We start from the raw sequence: 18894 nt of genomic DNA on the forward strand, positions 1-18894 counted from the left end.
TAATACAACCTCGTGGTTTTATTAATAAGCTTCATCCAAATGCAACTAAGCTCATTTGATATTAACCTGTTATGGAAACCCACCAAACAAGAGACCTTCTGGGGATGCAGCTGAGTTACGTTTAATTAAAAGAAAAAAAAACAGTCTGGAGAAAATATTGTTGGTTTCAATTCAATTCAATTTTATTTATATAGCGCCAAATCACAACAAAAGTTGCCTCAAGGCGGTTAATTGATGGGTTAATTTTAGTTTGCTCACTGCTAACCTTAATATCACCGAGAATACTTAAATATCTTAAATGTTACAGTTGCCCTCAGCTGGCTCATGCTTCATTCAGCTGTGTTAATGTAAAAAGTGTCATTTTTAATGACACCACTGAATTTCCCGGAGGAACCGCACCTGAGGGATTAATAAAGTAATCCCTAATTTAACAGTGTTTAAGTGCTCACCAGTTGGTCTGATGGTGTATGTGGTGTGTCGTCGTCAATTCTGCTTCCCAGTTTCTGGGGAAAAACACTCTGGAATTGCTAATGGTTGTGAGGCGGTCCTTCTCCTTCAGCCATTAAGTTCTGGGAGTTGATCTACGATGAGAATACAGAGGCTGTGAGTGCTGCAGGTAAGTGTAATGGGTTTTTATGCATGTAGATATTTTCAGGCATATGATACTAGGCAAAGAAAATGAAACATTGGAAAACTTTACTTGTTTTATGCTAAGAGATATGCTAAGAGACAACTTCGTTATTAATACGCCTGAAAAAGCAGTCTTTTATGTAACGTTTGTCCGGTGAACATGACGTCACTAAAAGGGGTGGGGACGAGGAGGTAAAAGTGTGTGCTGTCGCCTGTGCGCACAGGTGATTTCAGTCTTGTTTCGCATTACGTCGGGTGAGAAAATGGGAAAGCTTCAGGAGTTTAAGATTGCCTTTGAGAAAAACAAAGAAGTGTACAGTCCGGGAGAGTCCATCTCTGGAACCGTGACAGTAAAACTGGGCCAACAGCTGCAGTGTAAAGGTAAGAGCCATCTGCGCTCAACAGGTGGGAAAACGTCGACCTCGAGAAACGAGGAAGTGAGTTGATTTGGTAACGAGTCGTAATTCCTACACCGTTCCCACGCCTGGTTTTAGAAATAACTTCTCCTATTTGAAGATCACTCAGAGGTTGAAAAGCCATCCTGTGGTGTTCTGTGTTTGTGGTTCTAAAACTTGCATATGATTTTTCATTGGCCGTTTACCGCGGTGTAGCTCTGCACACTGATTCAATGGAAAATGTTTAATGAGGCCTAATGGGAAATTTGCTTCTGTGTTTTGTAACACTTGGTTCAATGTTTTATCCCAATTTCCCAAACTATCCAAAACACAAATTGACGGTCTTTCATTAAATTACAGCAAAATACCTGGATTTTGGACTATGTAAATATTCTGTTTTGATAGTTTATAATTTGTTTAACATGATTCTTAGTTCAACTCCTCAGTCCTACTCAGCTTTATAAGCATAGATTTCCTACTGTTTTTATGTTACGTGTAGATTAAGTTTAGTTAAAAGTTGAAAGATTAGCTCAGAAAATGAGTTTAATTATACATTATTGCAGCACTGTATTCTATACACCTCTCTTTACCTACCCGACATTCATATTCAATCTAAAATGACTAATTAACCTAACATGCTTGGCTTTGGTGAAAACTAACTTGAGGAAACCCACACAGGCATCAGAGTCCCCAAAGAAAAGCACCAGCCAGGATTTTAACCAGGGACATTTTTGTGAGGCGACTGTACTAAATACTCTATCACTTTGCTGCCTTATTCCAGTTTTGGCTCTGTGTCAAGGCCCCCCTCTCTGAAGGGACCCTCTAAAGCATAGGTGTCAAACTCTGGCCCGCGGGCCAAATTTGGCCCGCAGCCTAATTACATTTGGCCCGCGAAGCCATACCAAATTACTATCAGAGCTGGCCTACTATTATACAGCTAATATATATATTGTTTAGTATTAAGCTTTGCTTGTTCCATATTCAGTTTTTCAGCAAAACGTGTTTGAGTCCATAAGAAAAGATTCATTCTTATATCTGGAGGAATAAATATATTTCAGTAAATATTAATGTTAGCCCGCGACTTTGTTCCAGTTTTGAATTTTGGCCCACTGTGTATTTGAGTTTGACACCCCTGCTCTAAAGTAATGCACTGGCGTTGAGCAGTGTCTAATTGGTTCTGCTGTTTTATTTATTTTGTAGTGTTGTATAGTCAGACTGTACATTTAAACATACTTAAGACTGTCATCAAGAGACCAAAATGAAACTTGAAACAGGAAAAGTGAGTGTCATTGTCCAGATTGCTGTAAAAGCAACATCTCATCCATCTGAATGCACTTATTCATTCTTCTTATTTGGGATATTTAACATCTCAAAGGTTCTACTGTGTCAACAAGGACAATAAAAGGTAACACATTTGAATGCAGATTGCAAGGGAAAGGTTTCTTCTACTCTTTGTAGCTCTCAACCTGCTGAGTGGCGTCTTTGTGTTTTGTTACTTTGAATGCTTGCGAGGCCTCTGGTCTGTTTACATTCCTCTTCAGGTAAAGCTGGTCGGACTGTCGGCTCAAGATCTCTTATGCTACATGCTACAGTTTCACCGTTTAAAATACTAATGGTATATTAAACTATTTTAAGTACTGTGATGAGACGTGCCACTGAAAAATATTAACACTGCAATAAAAATCTTAGTTTCACTCACCACTATTCACTTAAACAGCCAGTTTATTGAAGAACCTACAAACAACTTTTCACATGTTTTGTTCTGTTTTGGGATTTCTTGAGACTGGTAAAGGTTGTGTTTAATATTCTAAACGTTTTTGGCGCTCTTCATTCTGTTCATGTGATGCCATCATTATAGCAGTGTGCTTTCTTCTATTGCTGTTAACTCAAATGTGTTACTGAGAACATTTTGAACATTTTTATGTGACTTAAAATTGGGAATATAACAACATGTATTTAGACCACAGACTGTATTGAAAAGATGGACATTCTTACCTTGATGTCAACCATTTAATTTCTGGACAAACATCACCACATTGTAGGTCCTGGACATTATTAGCAGGTATTATTGTTGCTGGTATGTTCTTTCAGAGGTAGATGTGCCTTTATTTTGAGCATATGCTGAAACACGTGAAATTTAATTGGCATTCAGTAATAGACACCATAACTCAATTCTAAAACTTTAATCACAAAAGCTGAAGCCCAAACTTCTTGGTAAGTCATTATTTTAACAAACCATATTACTTGTTAGATCATTTTTCAATCGAGATGGTTCTCCAAAGACACCAACAGCACAAAACGGCTTAAATAAGTAATGATGTATGAACAAAATGGAAACAAATTTGTCTAACATTGTAGCTGTAAAGCTGGGGTATTTTTTTATGTTCATAGAATGTAGGACCTGGATTTTATGTAATGTTACCTTTGTTTCTGTTAATGAAGGATTACATTAAAACCGTAATAAAGCATTCAGACTAGTTGAATAACCTTCAGACTTTGACCAACAGTAGACTGTAGGAACAATACAATGTTGTGGAATATTTGGCTGCCTTTCCTAATCTGGTGAAAATCTGGTTCAAGCATTTTATGGTTTTCAGTATAAAGTCAAGCTTTCTTTATACTTTTGACCAGTAATTTGTTTTTGGTCTGTTTTTGTTACAAAACATTAGCTGGCTTAGGCTATTTCCCAAATCAAATAATGCATCCTAAACTCTCCTGAAGGGTGTTTATTACAGGTCTTTTGCACATATTGATGTTGTATAAATCTGGAGCAATATGCCATTAAACAGACCAATAACACACCCTTGAGGAAAAGACTGATTACGAAAAGTGTTTCCTGCTGTGGCTACTACGAATCGTCTGTAGTTAAACTTGTGTATTTTCTTATCTGCAGCTATCAAAGTGAACTGCAATGGTTTCTGCGGCATCACCAATAAGTTCAATGACACAGCATGGACGATGGAGGAGCAGTACTTCAACAGCACGATCTCAGTGGCAGACAAAGGTGTGCTTCCAAATGCTAATTAAAACCGTGTGCAAATGTCCAGTGTCCACAAAATACTTCCTTGTGAGATGGTTTGTTGTGATAATTGAGACAAATTTGCAAATGGAACTGGTCAATGTGACAATATGTGAAGATTACAACTTCTCATTTTCCACTGCAGCCTTGAGGCATATCTGACTGTTTGGAAACAACAGAGCAACTGTTACTGTTTCCATCAAAGGATTTTATTTGTGCTTTGTGTCCCAAATAGGTACCCTGAAAGAGGGAATGCACACATTTCCCTTCAAGTTTCTCATACCAGGTAGGTGAAGTTGATGGGATATTTTTGCATGTGTTTATTTTCCCCTTTCATTTCCCAGTCTGTCAGACATGTTCTGGCATGTTGTGAGGATGGGACTGGTTTTCTTTTCCTCCCAAAATGTTAAAAATATATGTGTGTGTACACACACACACACACACACACACAATATGCATGCTTTTGTTGTCTCGTCAGTTCGCCTCAACATACGCTCGTCATATTCTGTGATATGATTTACTCTGACATGTTTGACGAGGTTAGTGGTGTTGCCACAGCACCTCACTTTCTTGCCACATGTATCATCATCGCGTCTTGGCTGTTTGTGGAGGTAAAATACGTCCACACATGACTTTGTTTACGCTCAGCCATTGTGAGTGCGCACGCGTAAGAGGAGGTAGTTCCTTCCAATTTAGATAATCCCAATGATGTAGTTTCTTTCCACTGTGTTCCTGTTAATGAAAAACTACAAATTTACCCCAAAGTACTAAAATGGTGATATTTTAATATGAGAATCTATTTTCGAGCATAAATTACTGGTATTGGAAGAATCGATATTTCAATATCAATCCGCACACCGCTAGTGAAGGGTTATTTCTCATGATGGTTGGGGTGGTTTTAGTTTAACCTCCAGATAAAGTGGTTAAGAGATCAAATTGATTCTTTGTTTACAACCTGCTCAGAAATTTGTTCCTTTTATTAGCCTCTTCTTCTGTTTTTACATTTTTGCCTGACTATTTGATCTTCAGCAAGGCTTTGGGTTGTTCATTTTTCAGTGTTGTGTTGAAAAACAACAGTGTAGTCGTGAGTCTTGACTGCGTCACTGACATAGGTATGCTGGGCAGCACTGACGCTGTGAGATAAGGTCACTCTAAATCTTTGGCGCTGTCAGAATTTTGTCCATCAGTAGTGATAAGGCAATTGCAACAGTTCTCGTTTTGGGGCCACCACAACAGATAATTTGGCCCTTATAGCCTGCCATCAGTCATCTTTTCTCTGGAACGGGCCAAAATTGCAGAGCGTATACATGAGTTGAATGAGGTGCCATGATGGTGTCTAACTAAGAAGAGACTGGTGGATGCTTTCCACTACCATCCCTGTAATGGTTACTGTGACGTCAGCAGTATACAGTTTGTTCCACTGACTCATAACAATGCAATCTTTGAGAGAACTCCCTGATTACACCATTAATTGTTATGGACTCTTAAGATAACTGTGCATAAAGATGACGAGACAGTTGAATAATGAGGAAATATTTTAGTATCACCATTTGAAGACTTGTTAACTTTTTATTCAGTGCCAAAACTGTTGCCTGAAATAAAATACTTGACTTCCTTTCTATACATTGTCTTGATTTGTTTTGGCTGTCACACAATAGAACACAGGCAAAAGTGTTTAGTCATTGTGTAGGTGCATGTCTGCAAGATGACATGCAGACAAGACAAGAAGCCTTTTATGTAATGTAGCTAGGATCACAGAAACTCAGAACCAGTCAAGCCAGTTTTTGTGAATCTGATATGAATCATTAAGCTTGTTTGCTTTCACTCCTAGAGTGCTGGCAGGTGCCTACGAAGTTTTTGTTTGTTTGTTTTTTGGTTTGTTTCTGTATTTGTCAAGATTTGGAAGGTTAATAAAGAGAAGAGCTCTATACTTTATAAATTAATATCATAGTTCTTTTGGGAAAAGGTGTCAAAACTCAGCAGCTATTTTGGAATTAATCTGGATGGATTATAGCTTTAAATTCAGTTCAGCGGCTCGGACATAAAAACTCCCTGGACTGTGTCAGTCAAATCCAGTGAAAGCTATTTCAAATGTTGGTGCCCCAAAATAGGTAGTTAGTTTTTTCCCTGCAAGTTATGCTACTACCAATATTACTGTTATTACTGTTCATGCACACAGTATCAGAACTATACAGCTTCACTCATTCACTGCCATTGACGTCTATAGCCGTCAATGGCAGTGAATGAGTCAATGGGTTTAACTCATTCACTGCCAATGGCTGGCAGTGAATGAGTTAAAGGACTGGAGTTAGTGTTGACTGAAACCATGTCTTATACTACTTTATAGACAAAAACACAAACAGAAAGCGGAGTGGTTACATTTTTACAATGTTTTAAAGCACAGCTGTACATGTAGGTTAATTAAACACAGCACAAAGTACAATTACTTTGTTCTGAGGTATCTGTATTTTACTTGAGTATTTATTCTCACAATGTTTTCTTTTGGTCCCTACATTCTTCAACAAGTCTTTATAGTCTTCATGTTCAATAAGTGTGTTACTTGAGGGTTAACACATTTTAGAGGAGTTACTCAAACATCCCTTCCAGACATTAAAAGGATTTAAATCTAAAATGACAGATTACTAATATTGTGGCCGCCTGAGGAAAAAATATCCCTGCTCCTGGGTGCTCTTCACTCTTTCTGCAAAAACTGTAACTCTTTTAAAAACTGTAGTTCACACTACTGTATAACTACAAACTAACACAGTTCACTTCTTCCCCACAGCCACTGCTCCAACGTCTTTTGAAGGCATCTATGGAAGGATCATTTACAGAGTGAGGGCTTTTATTGACACACCACGATTTTCCAAGGACTACACCACAGAGAAAGCTTTCTTCCTGCTAAGCCTTCTGAACCTGAATGAAGTGCCAGATATATGGGTGAGACATTGTAGCTGTATGTCTGTATTCAGTCCCTGAATGGTTGGTCCTAAACATTGAGTTAATTAGTCTTCAGAGTTCAAACACACAACAGCCAAGTTTTTTTTTTTTTGTTTTTTTGATTTGGAGCTTGGACCAACCCTAACACTTTGCTGTTTATCAGAAATAGTTCCAATGAATCCACAAACTCTAGATTTTTGGATAACTGGACAAAGAACACAAGAGAACTTGCACATCTTCCTCATCCCATGGGGCAGGTGCAGAGCTGAAAACAATGGGACAGGGAGGAGGTAGAGTCTGATGAAGAGCAGGTGTGCAGTTGTCAACTAAATGCAATAAATGGGGAATCTAGAGTTCTGCATTTGTGTGAACCGTTAATTCTAATCCTTTGAATAACTAGACAAGAAACTGTTTGAGTGTTATTTGCTTTGTTTTGTACTTACTGGCATTTAGATTCACCAAATTAATTTAAAGTCAATTATACTATTCAAAGTGTCTTTTGCCATGACCCATATAGGGAACCTGCTCATCTGCAGTGACTCAGCAGTTCACCTACATGTTGATGAAAACTGGCACAATAGTCTTGAGGGCTCAGACACACATGAAGGGTTACACACCAGGAGAGATCATTCAGGTGACCGCCAACATCCACAACCAATCTGGGAAGAACACTGGCAACATGGCAGCCAGTCTGATGCAGGTTGGAACTTTATATCTCCTTAACTCTGGTTACCTTCTGGTATTAGTTTTCTCACTTTTAGTGTTATGTTTTTACACTTACAATCCATGTTTTAAACTTATTTTCTATATCTTCTAAATATGATTGCTGCGTCGATAAACCCAACAGAAGACCAAACTTGAGTCTGACACTATAGGAATAACAGTTTCTAAATTTACTATTGCTAGCTACTAGCAGTCCTGCTCGCATTTAGCAGGACTGGCCCTTCTGGCATTTTAATTGAATGTCAAAAGTATTTGTTCATCTGTCTTTGCATGCATATGAACTTAACTGACATTCTTAATGAATAGGGTTCTAATATGATGTTGGCCTAGGCTTTGTAGCTATTACAGCTTCAATTCTTCTGGGAAGGCTTTCCACAATGTTTGAAAGTGTGCTTATGAGAATTTTGACTATTCTTCCAGAAGCCTATTTGTGAGATCACACGCTGACTTTGGGCTGTATTTTGCAGTCAAAACACACTGATCACAGTTTCTGACTATCCATAGTCGTATGTTTTCAGAGAGTGACCTATGAGACGAAGAAGCCGACCCATGATGTGAGAATAATAGCGGAGGTGGAGGGAGGCGTGGTGAAAGCTGGCAAAGAGGTGGAGTGGAAGGAGCAGATCATTGTTCCTCCCCTGCCTCAGTCCTCCCTCGCTGGCTGTGAGCTTATAAAGATCGAATATTTTGTCAAAGTAGGTTCATATTCCTTCTCTGATACATACTCAGTATTGCTTTGCTACCTGTCTGAAAAATTATGAGTAGTATGTGCAATACTGTAAGCATGAGGATGGCTGCAAGAACCTATATTATTTATTTGTGTGTGTGTGTGTACACACACACACACACACACACACACACACACACACACACACACAGTTTAAATGATGATCCCAATGTTTAGCCAAGGTTTTGAATAATCAGGTCAGTGACAAGCAATTTCTAGTAATCCCTAAGAGCCAAGAGCTCCCATAGTCTAAAAAAGGTGATTTATTTATTTATTTATTTTTTTTGTGCTGATTTAAACTTTTGACCAGCTGACAAAGCAGATTTACATCCACTAATATTGACAAAGAATGAAAATCAGAGTCTATTCCACCACCCGACATTCTTTTTTGTTCTGCTGATGAACCAGGTGTGTCTGAAGTCTCCTGATGTCATGCTGACACTACCCATCCACATTGGGAACGTCTCATTAGACAAAAAACAACGGCCTTCCAAAAAAGCATCTGCTCCTTCCACTGAGGATACACCAGCCTCTGACTCAACACTAGACACATCCATTTCTGCCTCCTCGCCCACCTTGCCCCCTCGTCCAGCCCCAAAACCTGCTCCTCGTCTTGCCCCTCGCTCTAGGGGATCCTCCCACAATTCCCCCAGCGCTCCTCCAGCTGAGTACCACCCAGGAGCAGAGGGAGGGGCCTTGATGAATGAGGACTTCCAAAACAAGCGGCAGTCTCAACTGGTGTCACCCAATGCATTTAGTTATGCACCAGGCCTCTTTTTTCCTCAAAACCAGCAGCCAGTCGGACCAGCTGCAGCACCCAACGGGCCTGAATTTAGTGGGTCCACAGGGCCCACAAGTCTTTACCCCTCTTTGAATGGTACCACTTCAGTGGCAACACCACAGATCCTGCCTCCAGACTATAGCACTTCAGATTATCCAAAAGGTCAGTTGCCACACAATCTACCACTGTTGCTCTAGAAATCAGTAGACTCTACTTTTTAAAAACTTCAGCGATGGTTCAAGCCTCATCGCTGAGTAATTACTCACAGTATCGACTGCAACAACTTTAATGAACCCTTAGTTATTCCTAGAAGTTCCTTAAGTAATGGTTCCTGTAGCTGCTTATTAGACTTTGGACTCGATTTAACAGTCCTAGGCCATGCAGCACTAATGGTTAAGGCAGGACTCTGACATCCAGTTTTGGTTTCTTCCCCTATATCAGCATTGATGTGGAGGTTTCAATAGCAAGGCTTATCTTTTGGGAGAATACTACAGTGGCTACCTGTGCCGTCATGGCAAGCATAAATAGATGGCTGTATGATGATTTTACCAGCAACTGGTCTGGATATTCTGGGGCCTTCAAAACCTCTTGCTGCAGTTTTGAATTTATTGTTCCCTTAATGATTGAAAGACTGGGTAGCAAAGCAGCCCAAACCATGATGATCCCTCCACCATGCTTCATATTATGTGATAGTCTGTAGGAATGTTTTGTACCTTTGTGCAGCATGGCAGCCAGTTTAAAATCTCAATCTGCATGGAATTCTTTGGAACAGGAATTCATGTTGGTGGAATGCAATGGCTTACTAATTGTAAAGTATCATCAGCTCATCCCTGTTCACCAGAAACAACAGAGTCTCATGAACCCCAACTTAGTTCAGTAAAAGTTTCTGGTGTGATACAGTCACTGCAAGGTGTTAGTGGTGTTGCTCAGCAATCCCATGGGTGTGGCTCTTTGCAGAATCAATGCAGCTCTTCCCCACAGCAGTACTCTTAAGGAAATTAATAGGAGATTGATTGGCTCTACAAATTCACATATAGGAAAGTCCAGTTGCGGGATAAAGTCTAGTTACCCAACTAGCTTCATGCTGTGAAAATAGGTGCAGTAATTTGATCCATCAGAAGAACCACAGCTACTAATGTGGTCCAAACAAGAGTGTATTCCGATTGAACAAAGTCAACTGGAATACAAGGACCTAGCTCATACTGCTTGTTTTGTGGCAATATATAAAGTGTGGTATTTAACAGTGTTTAAATATTAACCAGTTGGATTGATGGTGTGTGTGTTTCAGAGGCTCCTCCTTCTTACAATGCGAGCTGCAACACATGATATGGACAAAGAAGAAGAAACCAGGAACGACTAACAATTAACTGATATTCAACAAAATGTTGAGGCGAAGTTCATGTGTAATGTTGCCGCATTTCTAATATAAGAGCCCTGTCATTTTAAAAAGTTAAAAAAAGAGAGAGACATTCACAATCCACATGAAACCTAGTGTATCCTGGTGTAATGAGCGGATTTTTACTTTACGCTTTTAGAAATCATTTTTTTGATAAAGTGATCAAAAGTGGCTGCCCGGTGAACAAGTGTCTTCAGTTATCAAAGGAGGAATCCTTTCTGCAGCAAGTCACCACCAAAAACCAGATTTGATATGCTTTTAGCACATTGAATGAAAGGAGAGAGAAGCTGCATTTTACTTGGTTGTACACTATTTAGTTTTAAATTGTGGGTTATTAAAAATACCTTAAATAGCATCTGTGATGTCATGTTAGTTTTTTAGAATATAATAATTGAAAACAAGTCCAGAATTTAATTATGTTGATGTCATTCCAAATTTAAACTGTAGGATTTGAAATGAAACAGATGTCGCCTTATTTTCTTGAAATGCTTTGTTCAGAAAGGGTTTTGTTTTAATATGCTTTTAATCAGTTTGCTGATGTGTGATTGTGTTAAACGAGCACTTCCTTTTGTAAGCGGTCTACATGTAGCTCTGTGAGGACATGATATGGTGGCGTTTAGCCAGATCTCCATCTGTTGAGGCATTTACTTTCATGTCTTGTGCTGTAGGACATAAAAGTAAATGACCAATGGGGTTGTGTATTCCTTCTTTTTCACTACTGCATGTATGTCACCTACATTATATGTTGGTTCTGTATGTGCCTTTTAGTTGTTCCACAATAAGGCAGGTGTGACCTGATGCTATATTTGGGCCTTCATAATGAATAACACTTGAGATTTGTCTTCATATATCTTTGTTGAATCACTTGAGCATGCTGAAAGCCCATTTATTTATTGTTCCAACTTCCAACTACTGTTTGGATTCTAATAAACCTGTGAAACCCATAAATTGTGTCATACTTAAGACTCATTAAGCATTTTTAAGACCTTTTTTAAAGGAATGCAGTTACACTAGCCGGTCATTTTCACCCACCACTTGCTAACTTGCCTATATTCCTGCTAAAAGCCTGACAGAGTCCATCTGTTTGTTTTTTGCCTAAGTGCAGTGTAGAGTTTGAGGCAGAGTGAGCATGTCCCATTGCTTTTTGTTTTTGTTATTACTGGCTGCCAAAAACCTGGAGTTTCATGTGCCACTGAAGGTTTTTGGGAACACTTTGTAAAGGTTTTTTTTTTTTTTTTTGTTTTGTGTGTGTGTTTCATGATTCTTAATATACAGTGGTGTGAAAGTGTTTGTCTCCTTACTGATATTTTTATGTATGTTTGTCACATTTACATATTTCAGATCATTAAACACATTTAGTTTCAGTTTAGCTCAGTGGGTGAGCAGATGACCCAGTCTGACCCAAGGCCCCCCAAAAATAAATAAATCGAAATAACACAAGTGAACCCAAAATGCAGTTTTCAAATGAATGTAATTAACATTAAGGGGACAAATCGAAACCCCTGTGTGCCCCCTAAACTGCAATAACTGGCAATGAGTCTTTTACAGTTCTGTGGAGGAATTTTGGCCACTCCAGTCTTCATTTGGTTTTTGAGCCATTCAGAGGTGGACTTGCTGGTGTGTTTTGGATCATTGTTCTGCTGTAAAAAAACCAAGTGTGGTTCAGCTTGAGGTTACGAACCAGTTGGTTTTCTTTGTTATCTTTGTCTAATATTTACATTTGTTTAATGATCTAAAATGTGGCAAACAAGAAAATCAGGAAGGGCTCAACCACTAACTGCTCAACAGATGCCTTGAAACCTCTTTTTAAACTATAAAATAATATTAAAGTTACAATCTTCTTTTGGCTGCTCTCTTTAAGAATTACTACAGGAAAGGCTTACAAGATGGTAGTGAGACCGGCTAATTTTCACCCCATCTCTAGAATCTTCTATCACACCAACCCTATCCTTTAGGATTGTTTGGACATGTACAACCTTTCTTCTTTAGCTTTGTCTTTAACCCACTCAACCCAAGCCGTTCCTTTGATACTCACTTCTAATCTTGTAACTCCCAAGAACTTCCATCATCTCTAAACTATACCATAGCAGGTCTCACTACCATCTTGTAAGCTTTTCCTTTCTCTCTAGCTGATAGCCTTCTGTCACAAATAACCCCTGACATTCAACTCAACCCAATCCCCACCCTAACTGCACACGTTTACTTCAACTCTTGTGAACTGTTCATTGGATGGTTGACCCCAGTTTTTTTTTTTGTCATCCATCTTCAATTACTTTATTGAAGTATATTGGAGATGAATCTTTTTACAGGGTGGAATGTTTGTAAAGCCTCTATTTTTAATAACTTCGGAAAAAAAGAATTTCATTTTGTCAAAATTGTACATACAGGCTCAAATAATGTTTAACATTTAACCAAATGTTAACCACTAATATTTGGTTAAATGTCCATCTCGACCTAACCCTTCTTGTTGCCATTAACAAGCTTCTGGTAAAATTTCGAACAGATATTTGACCACTCTTGGGTAGTTTTGAGGCACAGATTTGGAGAGCAGTCCACAACTTTTCAATGCAGCTGAGGTTGGAGCTTTGAAGCCATTGCAGAATCTTAATGTTAAATAAACCAGTTTTGATTTGTGTTTGGGATCATTATTCTGTTGGAACCTCCAGTTGTGTCCAAGTTCTAACTATAGTTACTGATTTGGAGTGAAGTTGAGGAATAACAAGGTAGTCATCCTCCTATCCCATCCACTTTGTGCAATCAGAATCAGAGAAACCTTATTAATCCCAGAGGGTAATTGAGTTGTTATAGCAGCAAATATACAACAAACATCAAGCACTCATTCAAAATGAGTGTGGAAACAGAGTTATGATACGTAAATATTAAGATAAATATAGAGATATAACTATACATATAAATCTAAAAGGACGAGTATGTCTTCAAATATGTCATGGTGTACATGGTGCATTGTGGTGTGATTAATTCTGTTCCACATTTGTGGATCTGACCTAAGTGGATGAATTAAAGAGTGTGATAGCAGTAGACTTGTAGTCAAGAGACCAAGACAATACCAAGACCAGAGGGTATGGAGACCAAGACTCAGACAAAAAAGTCTTTAAACTGCAGCCAGATGCTGCTTCGTTTACGGGTGTCAGCCATATTTATGTATTTTTGCGATGCACAGCCCTCCTCTCTCTCACCCTCTGTTTTTCACATAATGATATTATCCTATATCCTCGCATATAATTGGCCACAATATGAAGGGATTGGAGCATAGCTGAGCCACTGTGTGAGAGCTGAGCAGCCAAAGGAAATTAAGTGAGGAGCCGGCTCTCGCTCAATGGGAGTCTATTCTTCTGATTCACTACAAAGCGCTCTCTAAGCACGGCTCTTAGAGCTGATGCTTTAGCGCACGGCACATTATCAAACGTTACGTTGTGTGTCATGGATACTGTTGACTCCATAGGCAGAGCCAGACATTTTATACACCTGGGGCTTAGCCCTAAAGGGTCGTATGCATGTGGGATGGGGGTCAGAAATGACTGTGGCTGTGTTTTGAGTTTTGTTTAAAAAAGAATGACTTCATCTTTTACTGATGGCATGAAGTTGGCTTTAATGTTAGTTGTAAGGTCTTGGGGTTGTTACAGCTTCACCTTGATCACAAACTACACCACCGTCGAACTAAAACATAACATAAAATTCAATGAAATAGTAAGACAAGTGAAATAAAGACATAAAATGATCTATATAACATACAAACATACCTCGCTGGCTGAGCCATGCTTTGAGGCAGAAATGAGCACTTTACAGATACTTTTAAGAAACAACTTTCTCTGAATTAAATTGGCTTCTCTTGCTTCAACTTGCCATGCTCACACATCAACATGGGCGTGCATCTCCCTCAGGTGCACCAGTGGGACCAACATGCAGTACAATAGTTCCTACATGAGAATTTTCACAATAAATTACCTAATGGCATATAAAATATGCATAGTGCAAAACAAAATACATTAACTGAAAGTAAGGCAGTAAAACTAGTTTTTAATTAAGCAGCAAGGCAGAACAAAATCAGAGCTGTATCCAGACACGCAGACTAAACCCCAATTCAACCAGACCCAGAACTGATCCTGAATTAAAACAGGACTACAACAGTTCAAAATCAGGACTACTGAGGACTTAACCAAGACAGAACCAGAATCAGAACTAGATGATAGCAGCACTAAAATCATCATAAACTTGCACTATACTTATTTTTTAATTCTACCAAAGTACAATATTTAGATTGAGAAAAGTTTATATAATTATTTATCCTTGTTGTGCAAACAAGCCTGCAGAACTTAATAAATATAGAATTTGAAAAGTAACAAATGGTATCTAAAAAGAAACACTAGGTACGAGATACATGTTCTGATGAGTTTTGGCAAACAACCATCTGACCTCACCTGCTCTTATTCCATCTCTCTCTGTTCCTCTCTCTCCCTCTTTGTGCTGACAATCATCAAATATACAGTGGAAACCAGATATTTACAAACTCTTCAGATCAAAACACAAACACTTTTTTAATTGTAACATCAAATCAGACTAAATGTTTATTTTTGTTTAGATTGATAAATATAAAAAACATTTGTTAAATTTAAGAGTAAAGAGAGAAAATCTGTATTTCTTAATTGTAAATGGCACCAAATTGTATTCAAACTGAGCCACACTTATGGAGCTCCACAGTTCTCTTCCTGGTGTTTTGTTGACATCTCTTGATGTTCCCATGTCACAGAAACAGGCTCTGTGTTTTGCCTTGTATGCATCCACAGCTGTGCCACCAGTTTACTCACATGGACTCTACGAACCTATCAGAAGCTTCTTCAGCTCAGAATGGAATCGTCTGCAGTTTTCTTATTAATTAACATTAAACTTAGTGTACATGTGCTCCTAAATTTGATGAAAGTGATAAAAATAGAAGCTCTGTCTCTCTTTATTCTGACATTAAACTAATTCAAAAGATATTTCAATATTTATTTATCTAAAACAAAACAAGTTTACTCTAAATTGATGTTGTACAGTAAAAAAAAATTGGTTTTATGTTTTTTCCCTAAAGTGTAAATATCTGGTTTCAGCTGTGAATATCCTGCTGTGTACTGAAGTTCCTCTTGTTTTGCATAGAAATATACTGAACAACATACAAAGCATAATATATAAAATAACATCTACCTGAGTTTTTTCTTTGAAAGAAGCTCCTTATGTCCATTGTTGTGTTCATCAGTACATAACTGAAACGCTTTGTTTAGCCGTGGAGGGAAACAACTGAAAATATGAAATAAACACATGTAAGCTGAGACTCTCTAAAGAAACAGCTTTGTTGTTGTTCGGCTTTTCATTTCGCCATTTGTTGATTCATTCGAAGAGCAAGTAACGTAATATGGGTCAAGTGATCAGTTTGATATCAATCTTTCGTGATTCACCGTCATATTTACATTATTTGTACCGAATGATTTGCTTTGGTACCTGGCAGGGGCGATTTTAGCCCATTTTGGGGGGTGCTTCAGCACTGTTTGCATTGACCACTGGTCAGTTCTGCATTTCGGGGCAATGAGTCTTTTGCTGCGTGTGCTCTGATGGTTCATCATGGAGGCGTGCATGTGGTGGGCGGGGTTGTCCATGATACAAAGAAGCTTTTTTAGCATTCTCCTCACAGACACCTCCTCTAGGTCCAGTCTGACACCCAGGACAGAACCAGCCTTTTTAATCGGTTTGTTCAGCCTGTTGGCATCGGCTGTCTTCACCCCACTGCCCCAGCACACAGCTGCAAAGAACACAACACTCTTTACCACAGAGTGATAAACATGGTCAGCATTTTCCTACAAACATTAAAGGACCTGAGCCGCCTCAGTAGGAAAAGCCGACTCTGCCCTTTTTTAAAGACAGCATTGGTGTTCTTGGTCCAGTCCAGTTTACAGTCCAAGTGTACCCCCAGGTACCGGTAGTCCTCCAGGATCTCTACATCAGCCCCTCTGATGGTGACAGGGGGAGGAGGAGGAGCCTGCTTCCTAAAGTCCATGATCAGTTCCTTTGTCTTTGTGATGTTAAGTTGTAGATGGTTTAGCTCACACCACTCAACAAAGCTGTCCACCACACTCCTGCACTCCTCCTCCTCCTGTCCGTCTGATACAGCCCACAATGGCAGAGTCATCAGAGAGTTTCTGCAGATGGCATGACTGAAACTTGGACCTGAAGTCAGACGTGTAGAGGGTGAAGAGGAAGGGTGATAGGACCGTCCCCTGTAGCGCCCCCGTGCTGCTCAGGATGTTGTCCGAGCGGCAGCCCTTCAGCCGAACATACTGTGGTCAACTTGTTAAGTAGTCTGTGATGCAAGCTACCAGTGGGGCATCCACCTGCATTTCTGTGAGCTTATTCCCCAGCTGTGATGGTCTGATTGTGTTAAAAGCACTAGAGAAGTCAAAGAACATGACCCTCACAGTGCTTCCAACAATGTCCAGGTGAGAATAAGCCTGGTCCAGCAGGTAGATGATGGGGTTGATAAGCAAACTGTAGGGGGTCCAGCCAAGGCTCCACCAGCAGACGCAGATGTCTCAGGATGAGTCTCTCCAGCGTCTTCATGACATGTGAAGTCAGAGCCACTGGCCTGCAGTCACTGGGGATCGACGGGTTAATCTTTTTAGGGACAGGAACCAGGCAGGATGTCTTCCAGAGTGATGGGACCCTCTGCAGTTTCAGACTCATGTTGAAGATCCGATGCAGAACTCCAGACAGCTGCGAAGCACAGCACCTGAGGGCCCTGGGACTGACACCGTCAGGGCCAGCAGCTTTACTGGAGTGGAGTCTGCCCAATTCTTGATGTCATCTTCTGAAAGGGACAGGGTGAGACAGGCTAAAAATGTTTCTCCAACTGAAAATGCTACGTCCAGATGAACAGAATCAACCTTTTGGGCTATGATTAGTGTAACTTTGCCAGTAACTCTTTAAAGTCAACAGTATACACTACTGTGGCTGTAGCTCAGGTGGCAGAGCAGGTCAGCCACTAATCAGAAGGTCGGTGGTTCGATCCCAGGCTGCCTCCTGACTGCATGCCAAATATCCTTGGGCAAGATACTAACCTTGTTTGCCTACTGGTGGTGGTCAGAGGGCCCGGTGGCACCAGTGTCCGGCAGCCTCGCCTCTGTCAGTGCGCCCCAGCTGTGGCTACAATGTAGCTGCCGTCACCAGTGTGTGAATGACTGAATGTAGTGTGAAGCACTTTGAGGTCCTTAGGGACTAGAAAAGTGCCATTTACACTCCAACACATAAGGATTATTATAGATAGATTCTATTATAATTTAATAGAATCCTTGCCATCCCTCACAAGTGAGCCCCAAATACATCTGTGGGTAACATTACTACATTTACTGTAAAAACCACACAGTTGGTTTTGAGCTTTATTTTTTGCTCAAAGCGCTCAAAATTTGGATGTGTTTGGTTGACTTCTACATGTTTTTTTACATTTTCTGGGAGTTCCTGTCATCAGGTTTGCTTTACTTACACAGTAGAACAAAGCTAGAAGCTGGAATAGAATTTGGTTTTATTTTTAGTCAATTTAACACTAAATGTGTTTTCCTTCTTTATAAAAAGTTGACATGTATTATATTTTGATGGACTAATTCTGATCAGTTGTAACAGTCCACTTCATGCATGCTGACTCGAATCATCCTCTGCTGAGCGACTTCTGAAACATGAAGAAACCTTTTTAAAATTTATACTGCTGTGAATGTTGTATATCTCGTAACAGTGACATGATGTTTACTGTGAGTGCTGAGCTTTGGTTATAGTAAACCTGCCTTGTGTTGTTTATCAGATATTCACACCAGAAGCATCAGCAAGAATTTTCTTTAAAAGAAAAGAAAAGAAAAAACGAATCTGTTATGAAAACTGTTACGAAATCGATCACCTGAAAATAATGGATGTGTTTTTCTAGCTTTTCTTATCTACAGTACAAATATAGTGTGTATATAGTGAGGATGACATTTTTTTATTGAGATATTTTTATGAGTTTGCAGCTTGGTGTGTCTCTCTCTCTGCTTATATGAGTGAATGGAGCTCACCCGGCAGTATCTTGCTTTCTCCAATCTGTAAGCCAGGATTATCAGAGTAGGATATTTATCTATATAATATTGATTTGATTACGCTTCAAATTCAGGTCAGAGAGAGGGTATTGTTTTCTTTTACACATGTGTGTTTAATAAATTAAAGCAGTAATGATTAAATTATTACAAATCACTCCAGTTGATAAAAAATGTG

General features: G+C 39.3%; 1 protein-coding gene across 1 annotated transcript; it reads left to right on the forward strand.

Moving 5' to 3' along the window:
- The first annotated feature begins 805 nt into the window (after positions 1-805).
- On the forward strand, positions 806-11559 carry arrdc1a (arrestin domain containing 1a). Its single transcript, XM_085424347.1, has 8 exons — positions 806-1011; positions 3919-4029; positions 4280-4330; positions 6830-6984; positions 7502-7684; positions 8226-8402; positions 8843-9377; positions 10504-11559. The coding sequence occupies exons 1-8, from the start codon at positions 894-896 to the stop codon at positions 10539-10541; spliced, it is 1368 nt and encodes a 455-aa protein (XP_085280473.1). The 5' UTR covers positions 806-893; the 3' UTR covers positions 10542-11559.
- Positions 11560-18894: the final 7335 nt, after the last annotated feature.

This window comes from Rhamphochromis longiceps, linkage group LG12, assembly GCF_057381845.1.
Source record: "Rhamphochromis longiceps isolate RC_006_pf linkage group LG12, R_longiceps_female_GT1.1, whole genome shotgun sequence".
NCBI classification, from domain to species: Eukaryota; Metazoa; Chordata; class Actinopteri; order Cichliformes; family Cichlidae; genus Rhamphochromis; species Rhamphochromis longiceps.